This window comes from Cavia porcellus, unplaced genomic scaffold (genome assembly GCF_034190915.1).
Source record: "Cavia porcellus strain 051 isolate PalLab524CR breed Dunkin Hartley unplaced genomic scaffold, mCavPor4.1 scaffold_16, whole genome shotgun sequence".
NCBI classification, from domain to species: Eukaryota; Metazoa; Chordata; class Mammalia; order Rodentia; family Caviidae; genus Cavia; species Cavia porcellus.
In genome coordinates this window covers 41198400-41225210 of record NW_026947499.1, presented here as the reverse complement: position 1 = coordinate 41225210, position 26811 = coordinate 41198400, and the positions used below count along the sequence as shown (strand labels likewise).

General features: G+C 41.5%; 1 protein-coding gene across 3 annotated transcripts in view; it reads right to left on the bottom strand.

Annotated features, from left to right (window-relative positions):
* Clec16a (C-type lectin domain containing 16A) overlaps positions 1–26811 on the bottom strand; it is a 216670-nt gene that overhangs the window by 169961 nt on the left and 19898 nt on the right. For all 3 annotated transcript variants that reach the window (XM_005007496.4, XM_063226539.1, XM_005007494.4), the window contains exons 4-9: positions 25512–25660; positions 22434–22539; positions 20635–20758; positions 17406–17580; positions 15667–15720; positions 11370–11483 (exon numbers count right to left, since the gene is read on the bottom strand). In XM_005007496.4, the coding sequence (XP_005007553.1) occupies positions 11370–11483; positions 15667–15720; positions 17406–17580; positions 20635–20758; positions 22434–22539; positions 25512–25660 (722 nt within the window). The remainder of the gene's footprint in view (positions 1–11369; positions 11484–15666; positions 15721–17405; positions 17581–20634; positions 20759–22433; positions 22540–25511; positions 25661–26811) is intronic.

The following is a 26811-nucleotide window of genomic DNA, read 5'->3' as shown; positions in this document are numbered from 1 at the left end:
ACCTGGCACTATCTCTGGCATTCAATAAAGAGTCAGTAACTGTCTGTGGCATATATTAATTTCAAGATCCTCATGAGCACTAAACGATGCCCTTCAATCATACAAAAGAAAATGCTACATACTCCTTCATTTAGAAATGACACACCAACCACTTATTTGATATTTTTTCAGGAAGATACACACACACACACACACACACACACACACACACACACACATGAGGAATGAATCCCAGGGTCTGGTGTGAATTAGACAAGTTGCCACTGAGTTATATACTCAGTCCTTTTTATTTATTTTATTCTGAGACATGGTCTCACTAAGTTGCCCAGGCTGGGTTCAAACTTACAATCCTCTTGCCTCAACCCCCAACATAGCTGGGTCCACAGGTATGCAAATACCCAACATATTTTGCTATATGTCACATCCAGCATATTGTACTATATTTTGTTCTCCAAGAAAAGATAATGAGGCACCAATGCAAGTAAGGAGGAAAGAAATCAATGAAATTGAGATCAAAAAACAATGCAAAGAATCAATGAATTGAAAAGTTTGTTCTTCAAAAGAATAAACAAAATAGACAAATTCTTAGGCAATTTAACCAAAAAAGGAGAAAAATGGCCCAAGTCAATGCAAAGAAACTAAAAAGGATAACATCACACAGACACTGCCAAGATCAGAAAGATTAACAACTCTTTCACAAATATACCAACAAACTGGAGACTTTAGGAGAAATAGATTCCTCGATACACATGAACTACCACAACTGAACCAAGAAAATTTAAAGATATTGATTAATTCAATAACAGGCAATGAAACTGAACCAGTCATAAAAAAAAAAAAAAAAAAAAAAAAAAAAACTTACCAGTTAAGAAAAGCCCAGGTGCAGATGGCTTCACTATTGAATTCTACAAAGACTTTAGAGAGGATCTAACACCAATATTCTTCAAGTTCTTTAATGAAATTCAAAGGAAGAAGTACTTCCAAAGTTAGTCCTAGAAGTGGGCATCACTCTGATTTCAAAATCAGACAATGACCTAACCAAAAAGAGAACTATAAATCAAACTTTTTAATGAATAGAGATGCAAATATCCTCTACACAATACTGGCAAACAGAATGTAACAAATTATCAAAAAAGATCATACACCATGAGCAAATAAGCCTCATCCCAGGGAGGCAAGAATGGTTCAACATATGCAAATCAATCAATGTGATACATCATATAAACAGAAGCAAGGACACAAATCTCATGACCATCTCAACAGATTCAGAAAAGCCTGTAACAAAATCTAGTATCCTTCATGATAGGAAAAAAAGCCTCAAAGAAATAGACACAGAAGACCCTTATCTGAATCTGACAAAAATCATTTATGACAAACCTATTGTCAATATATTAAGTGGGAAAAACTAAAAGCTTCCCCTCTAAATTAAAATTAAAAAGGGATATCTACTATCACTACTACTGTAATTGAAATATTAGTGAGAGCAGTTAAACAAGAAAAAGAAATAAAAGGGATATGTACAGAAAAGGAAGAAGTCAAATTATCATTATTTGCAGATGACATGATCCACTAGGTTCTCAAAAACGAAGACCCCAAAAGTCCATCCAAATATTCCTAGAATTAATAACCAAATTCAGCAATGTAGCAGATACAAAATCAGCAAACAAAAATTAAGTGTTCCCATACACCAATAATAAACCCAGGAAAAAATTACAAAAAAGTATCATTCACAATAGCACCAAGAAAAATTGAATACATAGGAACTAACATAATGAAATCAGAGATCTCTATAATAAAAATTACAGTACTCTGAAAAATAAAGTCAGAAAATGGAAAAATATCCCCCCTCCCCGTTCTTGGATAGCCAAAACCAATATGGTCAAAATGGCCACACTTCTAAAACTGATTTACAGATTTAATGCAATCTCAATTAAAATACCAACATTCTTTACAGAACTGAACAAAACAACTCTAAAATTCATACAGAACCCGAATATAACCAGAATAACAAAAGCAATACTGCGCAACAAGAGCAAAGTGGGAGGTATCACAACGCCAGATTAGAAGTTATATTACAAGCCATAGTGATAAAAAAAAAAAACAAAAACCCAGCAGGGTACAAGCATAAACATGAACATGATGATCAATGAATAGAACAGAGGATGCAGAAACAACCCCAAGAACATTCAACTATTTGATCTTTGATAAAGAGGTGAAAAACACACTGGAGGAAAGATAGCCTCTTGTAATAACTGGCATTGTGAAAACTGGCTATCCACATGCAGAATCCTGGATCTAAACTCGTATCTCTCACCATGTGTAACTAAAATCAAAATGGATCGAGAACTAAATGTTAAAACAGAAACAATCTCATGAAAGATAAAATAGCAATAGGCAACGACTTTCGGAACAGAAGTCTGGTCACATGGGAAATAGTACCAACAATCAACACTGGATCATACATATCAAATTAAAAAGGTTCTGCACAGCAAAGGAAACATCAGAGAGAAAAGACAACTTACAGAATAAGAAAAAATTTTGCCTGCTATTCCTCAGACAGAGGACTAATACCTAGAACATACGAAGAACTAAAAAAAAATTAGATCCCCTAAAATAAAAGATCCAGACAAAAAGTGAACAAGTGAAATGTACAGACACTTCACATTAGAAGAAATGCAAATGGGCAATAAATATATGAAGAAATGTTCAATGCTGCTGGCCATTAGAAAAATGCAAATTTAAAAAAATACTGAGATTCCATCATCAAGAAATCAAATAACAAATCCTGGTGAGGCTTGAGGGAAAAAGGAACCCTTTTACACTGTTAGTGGGAATGTAAACTAGTACAACTACTATGGAAATCAATATGGAGATTCCTCAAAAAATTAAAACTAGAAATTCCTTTTGCCTCAGCTATTCCCCTTCTAGGTATCTTTCTAAAAGTTAAAGGCATTATATTACAGAGATACACACTTACTCATGTTTACAGCAGCACAATTCATAATAAGTAAATCTTGGAAGCAGCCTGTATATCCATCACCAGATGAATGGATAAAGAAACGGCGGTATTTACATGCAATGGAATACTACTCTGTAACCAATAAGGATAAACTTGAGTCATCTGTAGGAAAATGGCTTAAATATCACAAGCTTAAATATCACATGGTCCCTCTTATATGAGAAAAGAGCAAATTAAAGTTACAAGTAAAGAGTAAAATGTAGATAGATAGTAGGAACTAAGTAAAGAGATCTTTCTCAAATGGTAAGGGGTCAAGAGATGGAGGGAAGGGGAGGAACAGGAAGGAAAGGGGGTGAAGAAAAGAATTAAGATCGTTATGCACATGCACCAACTCCACACAATGAATGTAAACATTATACACTGCAAACACGTACTAATAAAAATAAAATTTAAAAAAAGAAAAGGTCATGAACTCCGAGATACTGGTGACTCTCAGTTAACTGAAACGTTCAATCTCAAACGCTAACTCTAATATCTCATACTAAACTGGACATGACTATCATTGCAGAGGGGACAAAAGAACATGGAGGGTGGAATGAAATACTAAATGATTCTTAATTTTTTATATTTTTTGGTACTGGGGATCAAAGTCATGACGTACGCTTAGCAGGCAGGCACTTGTGCCACTGAGCTAAATCCTGGGCCTGAGATACTAAATAAGACAAACAGGGATACTCACTTTCTACTTAACACAGCACTGTCTTGCACATGATGTCTACTCTGTTTCTACCCAAGTCTTTACTAATATCTCCCACCTCTGAGCAGGGTGGTCTTGAACCTATATGGACATGCTCATATACGGTCTGTTCCCCTCACAGTTGTCAGGACAGGGATGTGAATCCTGGTCGTCTGGATTCCTTGTGGCTAACATGCCAGCCAGCATGTGTGGGTGCACAGAAAACAATCAGGGTCAGGCGTCAAGGTGAAGCAGCCAGCCTGGCTACACTCACAGATGGGCACCACTCTATCGGGGAATGGCCCAGCCATTGCTAAAGTCCCACCCAGAATAAAATCGTTTGACTGAATAAAGCCCCTTAATGTTTTCTTCTTTTCCCCCCTCTTCCTCCTCCTTCTCCTCTTCTTCCTCTTCCACCTTTCTCCACCTCATCCTCCTCTTCCCCTTCCTCTTCTCTTTGCCACTAGACTGTAGAATCTGCCCCTGTGTTTGTCTGCAGGCCACTCAGAGTTTCAAGGTATGAGGTTCCATGCAGCCCAGCAATCAATCTCAGGATAGCTGGGATCCACCGCCCAAATGCCCTCAGAACTCAAGGCAAACCCATTCAAGGGAAAGCCCACTTGAATTAACTTCTGGATGAAAGCTGCACTGCTCCTGCATGTGAAGCAGTGACTTGCCGCTGCTACTCCCACTCCAATCTTGTTCAATCTGCTGGGATGCGCTGAAAGGACAAGTTGGAGACAGGGAGAGGCACCTGCTTTGCTAGGACAAAAACGTCTCCCCTTATATGTAGAACACACTACACTCTGGGTTTTCTCTGATCTTATCAAATTCTCTTATATGGGAATAAGAGGTGCCTTACTCAATACTTCTGCAGGTGAAAAAGGTGCCCTAAAGCTGTAATTCCACTGGGACAGGGGACAGACCATAAGGCCATACAAAAAAAGAACACACAGAGATCAAAGCCTTTCTGTGGAAATGCCTGCAACTAAAGGTCCTGTTTATAGAGGTCTACTTGTCCTTCAGTGTTCACAACCCTCTCCCAGAAGCTAACTAGCACTTTCACGAAGAAAAAAAATGTGTGTGCCTCCAAATAAGCACAATCAGCTAAGTCAGGAGCATGATCAGGGCACTAAGACTAGGGGAGATTCTACTCCCAGCTGGAAAGGGGACTTTCCTCCCTAGTCCTCTGTACCTGGGAGACTCAAGTTACCTTCAGACCCAAGCTCAGGACTGAGATCTACATCCCTAACAAGACAAGAACCCAAGACAATTATAAAGGTTCTGAATCAACAGCACACCACTCAGACAAGCAAGGTTACTACTTTAGCTGCTGGTTCCACACACCATATCCTGCTGGAATAAAGTGCTAATTCGATGGTCGGGCTACTAAAAATGTTAAGTGTCATGCAAAGAACTGGTGCTAACTTTAGATGTGCACTCACTCTTGGATCTCCAGGGTCATCCAGGATGATCCAAACTGGCACCTAGAGAGAGATGGCCAATGTTTGTATTTTGGGATGCGTGAATATATGCTGCCTAAAATCATTAGATCTCATTCTGAATTCATAGCTAACTAACATGGGGACATGAAGGGCCAATGAAGAATTTGCAGTGTCCAGAGATTAAACCTGTGGCTAAGTGGGAGGGCACAGAATGCACACAGAGAAGGTATAGCTCACTGTCACTCAATGCGTAACACTAGCTGTCTCATTACACCAGCACTTTTAACACATGCCCTTCTGAGCTTCTGCATCTGCTCATGTAGTGTCTTCCATATTCCTCAAACCAGACACCAGTGTGTCAAGGGAGGTTCCAAACAGGGATATGAGGTTCTGTGCAGCGTCAGAAACTGGGATCACTGTAATGATGACATCTAATATTTCTACACTTATGTGTGCCAGGCATTGGAATAAGCATTATACACAGTATTTAATTCACATCATAAACCCATGTTTATTATTCCTATTGTGCAGGTGAGAAAAAACTGAGGCCCAGAAAGGTAGAATAAATCACCCTGGGACATATCGGAAGATAAGCAACCCAGATTTGAGGCTACCCAGCAATCTAGCTTGAGTGCTCAGCTGTCTCTTAAGGTAGCATGTGGAATGGCACCTGAAGCAACCTAGTCCACAGTCCTCCCCCAAACCTGGCCCTGGAAAAGGATAGGCTCAGAGGTGATTTCTGCTCTGAGAGTCATTCAGGACAAGGTCAGGAGAGCTCTTGTGATCCTGCTGCCACTGTACCTTCTGCAACATTTCTTTCTGCACTGAGCTTCTCCTGAGTATCTCTGGCAAGCCCTGCAATAGCAGGTGATTCAGGCATCTTCAAGTCACTGTCTTCTCTTCCTACTGGAAAGCCAGTGCAGACAGGGGTGCATCGCTGCTGTGCACCAACACACCCCTCACCTCTTAGCACAAGTATGTAGCAGATATGCGCTGAAGGAAAGGATAAAGGTAAAGGGATATAAAATGTACAGATACGTAATAACACACATATTCTTGTTTGTTTGTTTCTTGAGATAGAATCTTGCTGCATAGTCTAGGCTGGTCTCAAATTCACAATTCTCCTGCTTCTGTCTCCCAAATGTGGGAACTACAGGCCTGTACCACTATGCTCAGCCAAATTTTAATCTATATTCATTTTGCAAAACTACTGAAATGTTAGCTTTACAATTAGTATCTCTACTCGGTTTCCCCAAACCAGAAACACTGTTTGTTCTGCATTAGAATTATAGCAAGAATTATCCTGTAGCAGGAACCATATGATTTCAATGCACAGATGAATTTCAATTAGACATTTATCTAACCATGCTGATGTGTTTTAAATTTAACCCTAAATTATAGTCCTTTTGAATAACTCTGTTCTCCCCCCTGCTTCTTTCTCTTCAATTTTGGTTTGGTTTTGTGAGAGGTCTGCTGGTAAAAATGAAGCAATACCAGTAACTTATCTACAAATTACGGGAAGGAGAAAGTAGGTTAAAAAAGACCAAGAAACTTAAAACAAGTTTGATTAACCACATCCGAGCCAGGCAGGAAACAATAGGAGACTCTTCTTGCACATAGGGAAGGAAGGTAAACAACACAGGACTACCATCAAGCAAGTCACAGCTAAGATTCATCTCACTTTGGGTCCTCTTCCCAAATTTCAACTGCAGGCTACAAAACAGGGCAGCTTTGATCTTACACCTGGGAAAGGCAGTATGAGGAAGGAGAAAGCTGACACTTTCACTTTGCTCCTTCCACACTAGAGAGAGTTTTACTTTTAGTTCAGGTATCCAGCATGACAGCATGACCAGTGACTGTGAACTTGTGTGTCTCTCACCCCAAGAAGAAGGCCCCAGGAGAAAGAGCTCTCCTAAATGCTCCCTTGGAGAAGGGGGTTCAATCAAAGTGGATGTTCTAAGCTAAAAAGTCACCAGAAAACTGCATTGTGCTCTAGCTCCAACTGAGAACCAGCACATCCATGTCAATGTCTTGCTTGTGACACCATGCCAGCCAGATGTTACTCTTGGAGGAAGTGGGGAAGATCTCTCTGACACTCCTTATAATTACATGCAAATGTACAATTATCTCAGTTAAAAGTTTTCATTAAAAAAACTGCATATCTAGACCCATGTCTATCACCATGCACTAAACTAAACTAAAGTCAAACTGAATCAAAGATCTAAATATTAAAAATAGAAACACCAAATCTACTGGAAGACAAAGAAGGTAGAAATCCTGAAGACACAGGAGTAGGCAAAGAGTTCATTAACAAAATGCAGACTGCATGGAATCAACAACTGGGATCTCATTTTATTAAAAAGTTTTTGCATTTCGAAAGAAATCCCCAAGAAAGTGAATAAAAACCCTACAGAATGGAAATTAACTTTAGCTGGCTGGCCCTTAGACAAAGAGCTTACATCCAGAATATAAAGAACTGAAAAACATCAGACCCTCCCAAATTCAAAGACCCAATCCAAAAATGGGCATCTGAGATGAATATGTACTTCTCAGATATAGAAATACAAATGGCAAATATGTGAAGAAATGTTCAACATCTGGTCATTCAAGAAATGCAAATTAAAACACTGAGATTCCATCTTACTCCAGAAAGAATGGCTGCCATCAAGAAATCAACTAACAACAAATGTTGGCAGGTTGTGGGGAAAAAGGAACACTGCTCCATTGTTGGTAGGAGTGTAGACTGGTGCAGCCACCATGGAAATCAGTGTGGAGATTCTTCAAAAAACTAGAATTGGAATTCTCATTCAATTCAGCTATCCCCCTTCTGGGTATTTTCCCAGAAAAACTGAAAATGATATGCTACAGTGATATATGTGCACTCATGTTTACAGCAGCACACAATTTGTAATAACTAAATCTTGGAAAAAACCTAAATCAATCACAGAATGGATAAAAAAGATGTGGTGTTTTTATATAATGGAATATTACTCAGCTATAAATAAGGATAATCTTGAGGGTTTATCAGTAAATGGAGGCAACTTGAGACTATACTCATAATTGAAATAAATTAAACTCACATTTGTAAATTTCTATTGTCTCCCTAGCATAAAATTTTTTTAAAAACTTGAAGAGTAGTAAGATCCAAAACGTACCATACATATTTTGATAATGAAATTTTGATAATGAAAAGGAAAGAGCAACTAGGATAGGGGAAAAGAGAAGGAGGAAAGGAAAATATTATATGTATATAGGTATACACATATACATGCATATATATATATATATATATATATATATTATACACACACACACACACACACAAGATACACAGCTATAATACTAATCTCTGTTAGTTCACCCAAAAAAGTTTGTGCAATCATTGTTTGATTGTTTGGTCATTTTTTTCATGCCTAAATCTTGAAATCTGAACAACTACTTCTAAGATAACAATATGTAATATATTAATTAGTATTAGTTTCCTACTATTTTTTGAAATTCTGTATCATTTCTATCCTTTTTTCTGTTTTTCTTTTTTAAAACAAAAGAACTGCAGATCAACGGATGGATAAAGAAAATGGGTATATACATATAATGCAATATTATTCAGCCTTTTAAAAAAAGGAAATTCTGACATATGTAACAACATGAACGCTGAAGATATTCTACAAAATGAAATAAGCTAGTGATAGAAGAATAAATACTACATGATTCCATTTATATGAGGCATCTAAAGTCATCTAACAAGCTGAGAGGACAATGGTGATTGCAGGGAATAAGGAGAGGTATGGGGAGTTGCTCAATGGGTATAAAGTTTCGGCTACAAAGATAGCTCTGTGGCACATGGACAGTATCCTGAACTTCAAGATGAATGAGTTCCAGAGATTGGCTGGACAATACGGGTCTACAGGGAATGATAATATATTATGCACTTAAAATTTTGCTGAGGGTAGGTCTCAGATTAGGTATTAACACCATTTAAACAACGTTGAGAGCCCCAGATGCCCAAAGTCCTCTGAGCTCATCTCTTATGACACTAAGTCTAGCTGCAGCACTGCCACGGGAAGACATTCTGTGAAGAGGCCTTAGAAGCTATACTGAGGATGTGCAGTAACATAGGGACCCAATACACCTTAAATGTGTTACTAATGTAAATGGAGTATCAATTAGCAGTCGGCTGGGTGGGGACAAGGCAATTTTATACAAACATATGTCTCATTAGATGAGGCAGGCTTTGCAAAGATTCCTGCAGAAATTTGTGCATAATGGAGACCAGATTCTCTGGCTATTCAATAGATTCTAGAAATCAAAAGTATTATGTGAAACTTTATGAATTTTAACATTAGTAACTTACAAATTTTTTTTTTTTCTAAACATAGAGAACACCAAACCATGCAGGTCTACGAGCCAGGTTGCATCTGTTGGGCACTTGGAATATATGTTCTCCACCTTCACCCACAGCTTTCAGGGCTTGCTTTCCTGGTTTCCTAAGTAAGGTAAAACAACTTGCCCAAGGTCACTTTGCTGGTGGGGTACTTGGCAGCTCTGACTGAAGGCCCTCTGATTCTGCTGACTTGGCATCTGTCACTTGCACTTAACAAAAGCTAGCTTAAGAAGTTTCACAGAAATACCTCTGGCTTCATAGATACCAAGGTACCTGTACATTTTTCAGACCAGATGATATCATGAGCTAGACCATAGCGAGGCATCTTTTCTATTTCGCACACGTCATTTAATCTCCATGTTAAACTCTCTTACAAACACTTTTTCCCTTCAGAGCGCTTAAACAACTTGACATAGGATATTTATCTGGATACTTACCCACATCTGTCTCTTCTATGGGAATATAAACTCCAATGCAACAAGAGCCATTTAGGATTTGATCTATCCACAGAATGACCATCATGGCAAAAGGGCTTAATAAACTTGTGTTGAAAGAATTAAGAATGGGAAAGGCCATGGAAAAGTCCCAATCTGGCTAAACTGATGCTGCCATCACAACAGAGAGAAAGTTTCTGGGGACCTTTCCAGAGGCCCTAGTGTTCCCTTGAGTTAACAAAACAAAGCAAAACAAGACAAAACCAAACGAAACCAAAATGGCCTGGCCAGACCACTGTACACCAGAAAAACCAGAAAGGCAGGGGCTTCCTGTAATTGTACTCTCTGAAGTGATGGCTTTTCATCTGTAGGACTGCACTCTACCCACATGTCCAGGTATGGCAACACAGGTACTGCCCTGGGGTCAGCCTGGCTCTTTAACCCTCAGCTTCTGCCTGCTGAGCACCTGGCTGCAGAGACAGCCAGTTCTTAGGAAACAGCTCATTGTACAAGACATTCTGTGCTCATCTCAGACATGAATACCAAGCCCATGTTGCAGCACCATGTTGGTGACAGACATAATGCTTGCCATAAGGAGCTTAGAAAGGGTGTTTGCTGAGGGAAGTAGGTGCGAGGGCCTTCCAGGCTGAGGGTATAAGGGCATAGGTACAGAGGCAAAAATACAAGGCAGGTGAGAGAAAAGTGACATGGACCAGTACAGCAGGAGGGGTGACAGCAAAGAAACACAGGGGACATACTGGAAGGTCTTGGAAAAAATTACAGTGCTAGTCATCAGGTATTGATGACTAGCATCCCTGCAAATCTGAGATCGCAAAGATCGCAAACACATTCAGTTTAGCTTATACATACAGTTTGTTGATAATTTGAAGCTTGAAAGATTTTACATAAAAATGGAGATCTCTAGCTTCTCTGGAAACATGAGAAAACCTGGCAACATCACATCCATATTTCTGCAGAACAGCTGAACAACAGATGCACACAAAGGAGGTCCCGCTCTCGCCACAGTCTCCAGAACTTCCTACTGCTCTGTCCCAGGGCTGGTATCACTCATAGATGGTCACTGCCCAATCTGTGCTTTAGGACATTCTCTCACTTCTCATCCCTCCTATGACAATGGCTCACAAAAACCGAATCTGAAGCCCAGATTTGTATCATTCATCCTCAATAACCATAATCAATCAAATCCACCATTCATACCTGACCCAAGGCTTTCCTGGGTATGCATTTCCAGGCTCTGACTAAGTCTCCTGAACGCCAGACTGCCTTATGCCTCATCATCTCTGCTGTATAAACAGAATGTTGGTTTCTGATTTTACAGACTTACAGAATAACACAACAAGGAAAGGCTTCTTACTGAGGCTGAAAAACAGTCCCAAAGCTAGCGACTTACAGAACTCCTTTGAACATCCTGTTCAGTCTTAGCGTACATCTCAGACAGATCGCCGTTCAGAATGACTTCAGCTAATGAGTTCACCAGTGGGGCATGATGGATAATGAGGAAGACCTGGTGGAAAAGCAGAAATGAAACATGTAGTAAAGAGTGCAGTTTTTCAATGTCTCCTTTCCTTGATCAGAAACAACCAGGCTGGGCCACAAAAACTCCAAAGAATGGGTGATGTCCAGGAAAAATCTCTTCCAAGACTGGCCTCTCCTCCAGACTATTGCCTGTTGGGTTGGCTGCTCTCCTTCAGTAGGAAACACTTTAAAGTGAGACTGTCCCTCATGGCTGGCAATGCCAAATCTAGCCAAAGTGGAACAACATAGAAAGATATAGCCAAACAAACACACTCCTTTTTTCTCACAGGCACGTTAGTGTCAAATTTGATTATGCTAAGTTAGAACACGCTGTCCTAATACCATAGTTCTATCAGAAGAAGGAGCTGGCAGGTATTGTTCCAGTCAAGCACTTGGCAAGGGGACAGCCTCACAGAGATTCCATCACTAGAATGTGCTCTACATCCCAAGGTGAGTTTTAGCACACTGTGACCACATGGCAGTATCTGTAAGTGTACAAACTGGGGAAAAGCCACATGATCCTGAGGCAGATCTGGTCATGCCAGAATGCAAAACAGCAGGCTTTGGGCTGTGTAAGAGGTCCCTGCTACCCCACCCTGTTGCCTAATGTTCAGAGTAACAGCTTTGGGTATCAGAGTATTCAAAACCACCTGCTGATCCAGACACACCTGCTATCTTGGTTTAAAAGGTAAAGGCAACAAGGAGTACCACAGTGTATCCTGTATCTATTATTCCGATCAAAGAATATATGTATGCATAGTTGTATTTGTTCATTTATATGTGCACAGAGCAGAGCTTCTCAAACTTGGCATTATGGACACTTTGAGCCTAATCCTTGTTGTGGGAGCAATCCTGTGCACCAAAGGACATTTAGCAGTAGCCCTGACTTCTACCCACTAGATGCCAGCAGTACCCTTCCAATGTCATGGCAATTAAAAACATCCCCAGAACACACCAGATACTGCCTGGGGTGCAAAATCACTCTCAGTGAAGAACCCTGGCAGTGAACATCTCTGGAAGAACATACAAAGACTGATTTTAAAAAAAAAATATGGTGTTTATATTAAAATTTTTTATTACAATAAAAGACACACTGTCATTAATTCTCCTCAAAGTACTCCCTCTTGCTCTGAATACGTTTGTCGTCATCATTCTTGCCACTTTCTAAGCAGTTCTGGAAGTCCCCTTTCGTGTCTTTATGAGATATGATCAAGAAATACGGTGAATATTATTATCAAGCACCTTCCAACAGAAAGGCAGCCTCTTATGAGGCTTATGCCTTTTTATAAAGCATGATGGCAGGTCTTCATCCATCGTCATCATCAGATCTGGCACTGTGTGACTTTTAGTTCTTCCCTAAACTCAAAATGACCATGAAAGGTCAAAGTGCTGAATCAACTCAGGACATCAAAACAGCCATAATAATGCTATCAGACTCTCATGAAAAAACAACTTCCAGAACCGCTTCAGAAAGTGGCAAGCACAATGAGATAAGTGAGTTCAAAATGAGGTGCAATGTTTTGAGAATTAACGTCAATACATCTTTTACTAATAAATTTTTAAAAACAATGTTTAAATGTCCACTGTATTTTTTGATTAGCTTATTTAAAACAAAACAAAACAAAACAAAACAAAAATCCCTGCAACTGTTGTGGTGTTTGGGGTAGAAATCAGTAGACTGAACTTTAAAAAATAACAAAGCATGATGTTTGCATTGCTGAACTTTTTAACCTAAAAAACTTTATTTAAAAAAATTGTAAAAAAAAAAAAAAAAAAAAAAAGTAAAGGCAGAAACAAACACTGGTTATTCCTGGGAAGTAAGACTGGACGCCCATGGGGCAAGGAGAAGAGGACGATTTTTCTCTTTACATGTTATATTTTATACTGTTTGAATACGATATATTATTCAAATAAATACAATTCAAATAAAGTTAAAGGTATCGGTAGAATACCTAAACACATTACTTATCTTTAAAAACAAACAAACAAACAAGCACACCTGTTTTTGAAATATCAGAGAGTTCCTTACTCAAACAGACATAATTCAGTATGATCAAATGAGTTGACCCCATACACAGAGTTTGGCAGGTACAAAAGTTAGCAATGATGATGTCAATGATGACCATTTCCTCACCTTCAACATGGCCAAATTACTGCTACCATTGGATCACAAAACAAATCTTAATCACTGAGTTCACTTACTCCACAATTACTTATTATGTGTCTGGTGTAAATGTGATTTTTTTTTCAGTCTACGCTCAGGGAACACGGACAAGGAGATCTGGACACAGGCCAACAAGGCATGCGTGTGTGCTCACGGTGCTCATTTCCCTGGCTGATCACAGGAACGGGGAGGGCAGGGGGACATGGAAGCAGCACGGCCAGACTTAAGAGATGGGCACGGCTGTCCACACCACACGCTCATTGAGTGTGAGAACAGTTTAGTTTCAGGGGACAGCATTATCTGTCACACTAATTAATACCATCAATGTAAGTTTTCATGGTTTTGTAGCCATGCTCATAGAATAACTCCTAAGAACACATTTATTTTATAGTGATGAAGGTGCTTATTTAAGGACATGGGATTTACATCTGAGTTTGAGCTTTCACACATTTAGGCTTCATTATGATTAAGCTAAATGAAAATACAAGGGCTTGAGATTTTTTATTAAAAGAGATCCTTTCAAGTGATCTAAATTTGAGGAACATCAATTACAAGTTATGCTTTTTTTTGAGATATCAAAACAAATAAAGTGGTACCTTGATTCATGAACTTGATTCTTTCTATGATTTTGACTGCAAACTGAGTTGGACAAGAACTGAATCAAATTCAATGGTTGGGTTTAATGTTGACCTTATAAGGAAATTTGATTCAGTTCTCATCCAATTTGGTTTGTGATCAGAATAGTACAAAGAAGCAAGTTTGTGAACCAAGGTACCAATGAATTATGTAGTTGCACTACTGGTTCTACACTAAGGAAACAGGGAGTACTCTCAGAAAAAGGGCGAAAGCCTCCCCACTAAATGATCAGCTCTCAGGTATGACAACCTGCTTCAGTAGCTGAGAGGTCCCAGCAAGGGTTTCCATAGGACTCCTGTAGCCGTGCAACTGGCCTGCTTGGGTCCCACTAGGCTCCCAGAATCCCTAGCAGGAGATGCTGGTGGATCTGTAGTGAAGTGCAGGAAAAGCTTCCAGGGGAGGCTGAGGTTGTGGCAACTTCTGTCACACAGAAGGGCATTCAGACAGACTGGGCACTATGCAAAGGTCTGAGCAAACACAGCCTCAAGAACAAGGCTATGGGATGTAAGCAGTGATCAAGCCACTGCCAGGTCCCCATCAGTCTACCCATTGCAGGAGCCAGTGGCTGAGTCTCTCTTCTCAGGCCAATGGGAGCCAGCCTCACCCCAAACTTGAAGTGACAAGAGACCCAGTTAGGACAGACTTTCGTCAAAGCAAACAAATACTGGTGTCTCACAAAAGTGAGAACAGAGCTCTGGTTAAAAGTTTGACTACTTGACAGGCTAATGAGATGGCCTGTGAGTCTGGACTGCTAGTAATAAAAATATTTTTAAAGTTATGTAACTGAATCACCATGGAGTTTTTCCCTTCTTGTAAATATTACATAATTACAAGAAGGAAACACAGTTGTTTAAGGAGGTGAGGCAGACAAACTGGCTTGAGACACAAATTTGAGATCAGAGGCTGCTATAAGACATCTTTCAGAAGGTAGTCTGGGAATTAGGACCACAACAAAATCCTTTAAAAATAGCTTCATTACAGGAAGTTTGTCAAACCAAGGTTGCTTTGTGTATGCGCCCCTGAGCCAGCAGCTTGGTGCTTATTTAAAAAACTATCAATGAAAACCATGCCGCCCACATTTCCAAGGTATTTAAGAGCACTCCTTGGTTGTTTAGGAAACCTCAGGCCCCACATAAAAATCAATTACACAAGGCCAGCTTTGATTTATTTTTTCATTTCTTTTAAAATTTCTGTCCCTTACTATGAACCACCTCTGTGCGGTGACTAGAAAAGAATGGCCCTTTCTTTAGATCCTGATTTTATTTCAAGATGGAGGACACAGAAAATATGCAGCCCAGGAGTTCTGTGAAAGGCAGCAGCACCCCACAGGACATCATATGTGCCAACGATGCTGGAGAAAGAGCAAACATACCTGGGACAGAAGATAGAGTGACACTGGCAGGCTGATTTTCGGTCGTTCTCCTCCCTGGTGAAGGATGAGGAAAGAGAGGCAGAAGGGGATTCAGTTCACAGAAGGGAGCCACAGAAAATACACAACACCAAAAGTCAACTGTTTGAAAACGAAGCACCGTGGTCCCTGACTTCCTGCTGATCCAAAGGCCCCTTCACGGTGCCAGGCAGTTTACTCTGTAGAAGACAGGTGCAGCCTAATCCCACTGAGGACTGTTTGCCAGGCCATGGCTTCCACCTGCAACATCCTTTACCACTAGTCCTGGACTTGTGGCTGACCCGCAAAAGGTGTTTCCTCCTGAAGGTACCAGGAATGCCCGTTCCTCTAGCTGGGAGCCTCAGTGGAGAGGCTTCAGAGGCCTGTTCTAGGGAAGGGTTTCAAAACATGAAAGACAGGGAGGTTTGGGGCAGTCTGGTCTGAAAAAGCTCCCTATTTCTGTTGAGCTTCAAGTGCCCTGTCACAACCAGCCCTCAAAGGGAGGGATCTCTTTTTAAATTATTATTCTTTTTAAAATTAAGTTTATTGGTACATTTTAGGTATACATAACGATTACATTCATTATACGGAATTTTTATCAGTATATGATATAACTTGATTATTTTTTTCCCTTTCCTGACTGTCCCTTCATACCCTCTTCCTCTCCTTAATTGTAACAGCTTAGTTTCCATTTTTTCCTTTTTTTTTTTTTTGTTTTATTTTTCTTTTCAAGAAAGGGATCTTCAGGAGCCTCATTTTGCACCCAAAGAGATAAGCTCAGAGAAGTTAATTGCCTTGCCTGAGGTCGTGGGATTACGAAATTAGGGAGGTAGAAATTTGACTCCAAGCTTGAAGATCCCAATTCCCAGGCGTTGTTGGTGGCTCCCAACAAAGGAGGCAACAAAGTGTGTTATGAGCCCGGTGCTGAACTGCTGCTGGTAGGACTCGTTACAGCTGAAACTTTCTTGTGCTGTGTTTAGTTATTTGTGGCAAGGATCCCCATGATCCATCTCCAAAGAGGAGACAAAATCCTCCTGGGACACATCTGAGGAGGTCCCCCGCAGGGGAATCAGCTGGCTGTCCCGCCTCCTTCTAATGCTCTGCGTTGCCAGCCCCCTTAACTCTGGAAGGAAGGACAGCGGCCTCCCGGCTTGGAAACAGTTTCTCATGAGGGGAACCCAGAATCAGTGTCCAGAGTCACCTGGCGATAAACTACTGGTCCCACCCCAGATCTGGTGACTCAGAATCCCTAGGAAAGGGTACCTAAGGACCCATCCCTATCCCCACTGGAGACTGAGGCCAGTGACCTGAGGACAGTCACAGTCTCAGTGTGCTCCCTGGTCATTCTCTAAGTGTGCTCCATTCCTTCCTGTTTAGTGCATACAAGTTCTGCTGCCATCTGGATCTCCTCCAAATCAATAAGCTCTAGTAACTCATAAAAAGTTATGGGATGAGAACACCTCAGGGAAGATGCACGGAAACAAACTGCCTGAATTTGCAGGGGTTTCCTGTTTTTTCCTGGTGTCAGTAATCTGACTTTTTCTCATTTGCTCTGACAGTTAATTCCTTTTCTATAGAAGGAAAGGAAGAGAAAACTGGTGTGCTCTGAAAAGCCTCTGCCTCAAACAAAGCGGTGGTCCCTGCAAAGCTCAGGCCTAGTTGCAGCCACTGCATTCCCCACTGGAAGACAGCCTATAGGGACAGTGGGCCAGGGGCAGACCCACCTTGTCTGGGTTCTCCAGGGAGTACACATAGAGCGGCAGGAAGAGCCTGTTGAGTAAATGGTCTGTGAGCACATCATTGAGGAACTCACAGTTGATGATCAGGATGTCATTAAGATAGTGTAGGTGGTCTAGGTGCTCAGCTACTAGGTCACTCAGTTTCCCCCGATTCCGATGCCTGCCAAGAGAAACAGCCACCTCAGGCTGGAAGCCAAAACGCATGGGTTTTGAGACTAAAACCAGAGGCCTGAGACTCAGATCGCTGGGGGCACTTTAGTCACACAGCAGTATCTGAATGAGTCTCAAGACACCATCCTGCCTGTCCTGGGAGATACACAAGGGCAAAGTGAACAGCCTTACTGCAACCCATTCTCGGGGTTCCTAGGACCCTTCTCCCCCTGAGGACCTTGACGTAAGTAATCCTACAACCACAGTGCTAAACTAAGGGGGTAGACAAAGAAAAACACAGCTAAACTCTTAAAGTAAGCCACTGTACAAAAGAAGTTGCTGGGCAGTGTGGCAAAATCCCCTGGCTCTCCAGGCTTCTAGATAAGCAGTATTAATGGAGCCATAAATCCTCACCAATTAAAATGCTCTGGCCGAGCTCAGAAGACAAAAGCAGGCTTCACTCAGCAGCCATGTCCACCCACCCCATGAGCCTGACCATATGTGGGACACAGCAAGGACACATACTCTTGTTCCTGGGTAGAGTCAGTCTCATAACCCACAGGGCAGAATCAGAAGGACTGGTACACACTTTTACTATCCCCAAGCAGCCGCTGTGGCAAACCACAATCCAGTTAGGGTAAGACACCATGTCTGCACTATTATTATTTGAGGAATAGATGGTCATTTCGGAAGACACAAGATTTTAAAAGATAATGAAAATAAACAGAAATCCAAAATTCCTATCATGTGTACAAGTAACAGAAATCTGTTATTAACATTTTGGAACATAGGAACCTACCATCTGTTTCTGCATATTTCTATCTCTCCCTAGAGCCAACCTCTGACGGAGGCATTATAAATCCATCTAAACATGCGTACTTCAAAACATAAGTAAAATGCAGAATTGATTGTTTCTTTTACATAACTTAAGTATTCTTTATTATACTTTAATAACATACTAGGTAAATATCCACTTGACGTGTATGTTGTGAAGCTTAAGAGTATAATAACATCTATGAATCCCCCACCACCTGAGACCCCAGAATACTCACAATGGTTCACATTTTTTCTTTACTTCCTAAATACTACAGATTCATATTCTCTCTCTCTCTCTCTCTCTCTCTCTCTCTCTCTCTCTCTCTCTGGTCCTGAGGACTGAAGCCAGGGACTCGCCACCACTGAGCTACATCCCCAGCCCTTCACATTTTTTATTTGAGACAGGGTCTCACTCAGCTGCTCAAGGCTGGACTTGAAGTTTTGACACTCTTGCCTCACCCTCCAAGTAGCCTGAATTAAAATGCACACCACTATGCATAGCTGGAAAGTTTTCTTTAGTAAGCTATTTAACAAGCTTCATTTTTTAATAGTTTAAAAAATATTTTATCAAAATAATGTATACAGATAGACCAGTCGACAATAAAAAATAGAAGCTCTCATCCTGTCTTCCTCCTTCCAGAGAAGGCAGTTTTTAACTTTGGTTGTTTCTCCAGAAAGTTCCTCTCATATTTCTATAAAAGTTGTGCAGACTTCTATTTTTGATGGAATCTTTTAGATAGTATCTACTGGTCTCCTGCTATGACAGGACTCTTCATGTTACCTCCGCCCCTTCCCCTGAAAGGAGTCACCAGTAACCAGTGTTGACATTATTATGACTGTTCACTGCAGATCCCAGTAGAGGACTGAGTTCATTTCCTTCCCTGGATAACTTTGTTCTTTCTAGAAGAAAGTGCTTCATTATGTCTCACCTCTGTGACTGTCACGTCCACACAGATCCTTTATTTTTCCAAAATTTCAGTCAGATCTGCCATTTACCTGTCCTCGTTTCTTTCCCAGGATCAGAGCTCATATTCTACCTGTCTAGCTCCCTTCCAGGAGAACTCCTTCAGCATCCTGACCTATCCAGCTGTCCCTCATCAGGCCTGGGCGGAGCTGTGACTGCTGGGCAGTGATTTGGCCTTAAAGGGCTAAATCTGGAGACATTTTTGGTGAACATGACTGAGGAAGGGAAGCTCCTGGCATCTAGTGGTGGAGGCCACCTAGTGGGTGCTACTGAATATCTTACAAGGCGCAGGGCATCCTCCCAGCAATGGGGTAGCTAGCTGTTCAAAAGGCTTGCGGTGCCAAGTGAAAAAAATCCTGCTGTGAAGTCCTATTCACCATACTGAGAACAAAATCACCACCTTAAACTATTTTTAAAACTCATTTGTTGAAATATGACTCATATAGCATAAAACTCATCCACTTAAAAATATACAACTTAGGCCAGGGACTTAGCTCAGCAGTGTTAAGTACCTGCCCAGCAAGCACAAGGTCATGAGTTCAATCCCTGGTACCAAAAAAAAAAAAAAGTTTTTTAAATTAATTTACTCATTTGTTAATTGTTTTTCAGTGCTGGGGATTGAGCCAAACACCTCATGTACATCTCCAGCCTCAATGGTTTTTAGCATTTTGGAGTTCTCCAATCATCACCACAATCAATTTGAAAACATTTTTTATCCCCTCTGCAAAAAGTCCTATATTCATTAGCAATGGCTTCCCATCTCTCCCTAACAATACTCTCTTCCTGCCATACCGCAGGCCTGGGAAACCAGTAATCTGTTCTTTGGCTCTAGATTTTCCTATTCTGGGCATTTCATGCAAATGAAATCCCATGAAAAATGCTGCTTTGTGTCTGCTTCCTTCACTGAGCACAATGTCGCTGAGGTTCCTCCCTGCTCTAACTTGCTTAGAACTTTATTCTCTTTTATGGCTGAATGCTATTGTTTTGTATGGACAGACCACATTTTGATGATTCACTCATCAGTTAACAAATCATCTTAATCTTCTCACCAGCTTCCTGGCAACCCCAATCATGAGTTTATTTTCCGTCTCCCCCTCTGGAAGGTATGGGAGTAATTTCCACCTTTGCAAACACATAGGGAGAACCTGGAACAATGCAGAAGTCCACACTCGCCTACACCATGGTAGCCAAGTGTTGTTCTTGTCTTTATCTTTCCACAAGGTGCCCTGAATTCTCCTCTAACCGCCAAGAGTACCCACTACACACCCTGGGGGCTTCACTTACTCCTCATCAGTCTGCACACAGGTGTCAAGTTCAATCACATGGCTCCCAATGAACCAGACCAAATTGGAGAAGTAAGGGACGGCAGTTTTATCTCTGATATAATGCAGCATGGCCTGGTTGTCCACTGAGAAAATTCACAAAAGAAAAAAGAAGTCAAGCTACCAAAATAACTTGGTGGGAGGGGATTAAAAAAAAAAAAAAGCAAAGAAACCCAAAAGCTACAATGCAAAAGCTCTCTACAATAATCTGAAATTATCTGTCTTTCCTGGAAAAACTTGAAAATGTTTATCTTATTTATAAACTACGCTTGTCACGGCAGTTTTTATGCTATTCTTAAATTAATGAAACAAATAAGTGGGGCTAAGCAGTTTTCATGCATTAAAGAGCTTACTTATCAGCATGAATTTAGTTACACTGCTAAGAGAAGTACACCATTCTTAAGTAAGCTTCCTATTTTTACATATCAGGATAAGTTAAGAAAGTGGAAAATCAGAGGTTAATAACTTACATGACACTGGAATAAGGAACAGGAATCGTCATTGAAGGAAAGGCAAAAAACAGACAACAGTTAACAGGGTTAGGAACTGGGAAAGTGAGACAGCTGCCTACAGGGATAGATAGCTGGGTAGGAGGCATTTAAACCAAAAGATGCGGGTTAGCCAAGAAAAGAGAAAACAGAACAGAGGGCAACAGCCACAGCTTGGACCGGGTCGCAAACTCGGGAGCTGCCAGGTTGGGTGACAGACCAAGAGTGAGGCAAGAAAGCCCAGTGTATATGTGGAGAAGCTCAGGCCCCAAGCCCAAAAGGGGCAGCTGCTTCTCAGCAGCAGCTGATCCCTCCCCTGCAGGACTGTGGCCAAACCTACATCTTCAAGTCAGAAAACAGTGTCACACAACATCTCCCCATTTAAAAATACTGGCAACTATATATTTTTTCAAAAAACATCTAAGCCAATTAAAACATGTCTGAGGGCTGGATTTTGTCTGCAGGCCCTCAGTTTGCAGTCTCTGGGTGGGCCCAACGGGGATTCTTAAAAGACTCTTAAACTTAATGCAGACCCAGAACTAGGTTTGCATGACTCCCTGCGGAGCCTCCTATGCCCCTAATTAAGGGGCATCTCAAATAATAACATTTTGACTCCTGAATGTTAAAATCCTCTATAATCACTGAGAAAAGGGACGGACACTCAGCTGCCTACGGTGTCTGCGAGGGGACTAACAGGGCATTAGGCAGCAAACTTCCAAGGCAGTTCCCTGAACGGGCAATCTCAGCTCCAGAAAGGGACGGCCAGCTTTTGGAAGGGCTTTCTCCCAGAGGCAATGTTAGGAGCATTAAATACATCTCCAAAAAGAAAGGAATTTGTCCCTGCTGGGCTTTGCAGCCAGAGGGAAACACAACATTGCCCCCTGCTGTTCACGATGTGAAATGCTTTTATTTATCTATCTGGCTGCACTGAAGAATGTTTTATAAGCCCAAACACAAAAACATTTAAATCTAACATTTAATAGACAACTTTGCTTCATCTGACTTATTTCTCTGAATTCCACCTGTGTCTCTCTTAGGATGCCCTACTTCTGAGCACACTGTCACATGCAGGGAGACGGTAGAGTGGTACAGAGACCTACATGAGGGATGAGTTAAGTGCTCAATGGCTGCCAAGCTTCCATGAGATCCACAGCCCCAGCTTACACTAAACGGGCCCCCATCATCCTCACAGAACTGGAGGCAGAAACACGAGAGCAAGCTCTTGCTGCTGAATTAAAAACCAGCCCAGGAATAAGCTAATAAGGAAACTTACCTTTGTAGACATTCAGAGTTATGGTTCTTACAGCAATTCTAACCATGCTTTCAGGGTGATTGAAAAATTTAATGGCTTCTGTGTACAGGGCAAAGTCATTGGTGTGCTAAAGCAAAAGAAGTACCACAAAGTTACAAACCTATAAGACAACCTGTCTCTACCCTAGTATTCTGAAACCCATCAGAATGAAAGATTACATAAATAAATGACAACAAAAAAAATTACAATAAAATACAAAAAAAAAAAAAGTTGCCACCATGATCCTCAATCCAGTGGTTCACTCCCAATGGGGAATATGGGATGGGACAGGAAGGCCACAAAAGAAACAGAAAAGCTTCAAATACTATCAGACGTGGGTTCATTACCTGTTCTACCACTTCTTAGCTATGTGAAGAAATGCTTCTAAGCCTGTTTCTTCATCTATAAGATGTGGATAGCAATACCCACTTCATATGTGCTGAAACTAACTGAGATCATTTCTAGTCTAGTGTTTAACTCGGCACCTGACACCTAATCAGCACCCAATAGTAATGCTAGTTTTTGTTAGACACTGCTACAAGTAACCAAAGGATAAAGTTTTACTAAGTTTGCAGTGTCTACTGGCCACATATCTTCCTTTATTTGGAAATTCTAAAAATGTAAACATTATCATGGAAAAGAGGCTCCCAGGAGTCTTCTACTCTTGAGAAGAATCAATGAAGGGCTAGGGTACAGCTCAGTGATAGGATGCTTGCTTAGCATGCCCAAGGCCCTAGGGTCCTTTTCCTATGCCAAGGGGAAAAAATGCATGTGCGCATGGATGTGTGTGTGTGTGTGTGTGTGTGTGTGTGTGTGTGTAGAAGCCAAACAGTTCAAAACTACAGAAACCCACTGTTCCCCTTTAAGAAGAGAGCACAACGATATAACTGCATGTATATTTAAATGTATAAGATAGACAATGATATTACTGAGTTTTGTTGGATCATTGAACAGAACTGTTAGCAGTCTCACTGTTTGAATGTCCACTTTCTATGCTTTAATTTTGTAACTTGAACAAATATTTCTAAGATGACAATATGTAATCCATTAACTAGTGATTTCCTACTGTTTATTTTTTTCTGAAATTCTGTATAACTTGTACCTTTTTTCTGCTTTTTTTTTCTTTTTCTCCTTAAATAAAATTAAAAAAAAATAAATTATTAAAAAAAAAAAAAAAAAAAAAAAAAGAAGCAGCGAGCACAGTGGTGTGCTCTGCTGCCCTCTGGTGGACAGTGTTTTCCTATTGCTTTTTGACCCAGCTGTAAAGGCACCCACAACAGCCCAAGGGGGAACCCCAGTAGCCTGGGTTGGCTATGAGGAGGTAGACCCTCAAAGTGACAAATATCCTAGAAGAATTTCTTCTAGAAGCAGCACTCTGGCCCCTGGAGCAGCACTCCAGGCCTGTGCACAGAAGCCCAGGTGCACCGGAGTGGAGGGTGGATCTGCCTGCCCATCACTCTGGCCTAAACCTCAGGCATGGGAGAGCCTTTGGGAAAGACTATCATTATGCATCTGCTCTCTGGATGTGTTCACTGACCGCCTCTTACTACGTTCCAGGCATAGGGTCTCAATATTACTTTTCACATGGTCACGTTTTGTTGAGACAGCTAGTATTTTCTCCCTTGGAGACCAGCTCTTCCTACCACCAAACAGTCAAAGTTCAGGCTGCTGATGCCCATGATGCACAGACAGCTGAATGAATTTGGCCCAAACTTAGAAAATATATTTGGGCCCATGGTTAACTTCAGATACAGGCTCTAAGTGCGCATGACCACCAATCAGAAGACACCTGACACACTGATAGCACCTGACTCTGGGAGCCACACTCCAAGCTGGTCCCTAAGGATCCCGCCTTCTACGTTCATGTTCTCATGTCGTGTCTCCACACTAAGTCAGGAAGGCCTATGTGGCCCTGAGAACAGGAATGTGGTGGAAGTGAGTGTGTGACTTCTGAAGCTAGGCCATAAAAGGCATTAGTTTGCCTTCTGTCTTTGAACACTCACCCAGGGAAGCCAACTGCTAAACCCTGGGGACACTAGCAGCACCCAGAAGAGGTCCACACAAAAGGGAACCAAGGCCTCCCACCAACAGCCAGTGCCAACCAGCCACCGTGTGAGTGAGGCACCTCAGAAGCAAACTTTCCCTCCCTAATCCAGCCGTCCAAGACTACAGCCTCCTGGGAGACTGACAGGGTAGTCCTTCCAGGCTGATCCCAAATTCCAGACACACTGAGGGAGAAATTTTGACCTGTGAAATAGGAGAGGAAGTCTTATGGGAGAGTTCTGAGAAAGGTTTTTAGAAGTCAAACAGGGATACAAGAAGGGAAGTGAACTCATCAGAAATTTCAGCAATAGCATGTGAGTATGGGATGGCTGGAGCTGCTGCAGCCATCCTGTGACCCTAAGGGGTTGAACCTGAGAACAGATGCCAACTGCACAGTCAAAAAAGCAGAAAGATGCAAAAATCAGGGTACTTGGAAGATGTGGGTCAGCTAGTTTAAGCATAGCTGGCATTTGTATGGACATGTGATAAAGGACCTTCTTGTTCAAGCTCTTTGTAATTGTGACAGCAGCAGCGGTTTATTTCAGTTATTAATAATGCTCCCAAGGAATACCAGGAACATTAGCTTATAGAACAGCAATGTCTACAGTCTTAGAGAGCTATATACATACTATGTGCTTTGACCTCAAAACAGTATATATTTTCATTCTGATTTCTCAGATGAGGAAATTGAGGCTCAAAAGTGGGACTGGAAGTTCCCTGAGATCACACTGCCGGGAAATGGCGAAGCAGACCTGAAGGCAGTTCCTGGTTTTCCTACAGGGCATCACCAGCCCAAGACAACCAGACACTTCTCTCTGCTAAGTGCAATACTCTTAGCACAAACTGAATTTTATTTTAGAAATAAAACACTAATTTTTTGAGTCCACTTTTTAAAATCATGCCCAAGTCAAACACTGTTGCTGGGAAAGCACCTGCGGGTACTGCACACAGCTCCACGGCGCTGCGACAGGGTTAGCTCTACGCCCAAATGCACTCCTCTGGCGGTCACTGACTTACCTCATTGTAAAAGAAATGGACAGTGTGGTTGTTGAGCTTTAACGAAAGAGTTTTCAGGAACGATATATAATATGCCATAATCTCCTCATCAGAAAAGTCAAATTTATGCACAATGATGGAATTTACATAGTTGTTAGACAGCAAATAATCTAGAAGGAAGAAGGAAAAAAAAGTTAACTCACAATAGAGAAAGGATAAGCAAAAGATGTTGGGAAACAAGCAGATGAACATGAAAATGTATCTAGACTAGCTGAGCTTCTGGGTTGCTGGGGTTGAACAATTTAACCTAACTTTTAACCTAGGAGAAATCATCTACTGTACACAGTCACTGGGACATTTAAAGGCAATGCCAAGGGAAAGCCTTCCCGTCCACTTGTGCCCATCAAAAGGAACCAACACTCGGACTGTTTTTTTCATTGCTGGCAGAGATCAACACAGAGCAGGGTGGGGAAGACTAGGTGGTGTGTGAGCAGAGGGAAAAGGCCCTGTGTTCTATAACAAGTTGTCCTTTCCTGCCATCCAAAGTCACACCATTGTCCCTGAATGCCACAGAGTGTTAAACATGTCTTTTTTTTTTTTTTTGGTACCAGGGATTGAACTCACAACCTTGTGCTTGCCAGGCAGACACTTATAGCACTGAGCTAAATCCCCAGCCCTTCTTTTTTTGCTTCTTACACAGCAACGTGATTTCATAATGGTCATGTTATACTGAATCCCCACTAAATGCCAAACACCAGGCTAAATGATTCCCAGAGCTCATTCTTTTCATGTTGCAAATGAGAAAAAAGGCTTAGAGAGGTTGATTACTGGCCTGAGGACACAGTCAGCAAGTCACAGAGGAGGAATCTGAATTCCAGTCTGAAGGCAGAGCCAGGGTCTGCCTTGCACTAATAGGGGTTGACAGTGAAGACTGGTACTGTGAGCTAAACGGAGATCCGCCCACCCCCCTACCTATCTCTGGGCTCCGGATCCCCGTGGAAGTGCAAGTCTGCCATGCTTGGAGCCTCCAACTGAGGACGTGAAGCTGGAAAGAACAGATTGTAAGGCCACAGTTCTTGATCTGGAAGAGCTGGCTATAACATCAACTAGTTTTAAAAGCTGGGCTAAACAGCAGAAACAGCTGCAGCTTGTGGCCTGAGGTCCGAAGTCTTAGTGCTGGGCCCTTGTTGGACACACTGCTGTGTCCTCACTAGCCACCGCAAAGCAGGTGCTGCTGACCCAAGGTCTGTCCTTGGGCTGCTACAGGTGAGCGCTGCCTCCCCTGTCACAGGTGGTTGAGGGCAGAACACCCACAGGTGAG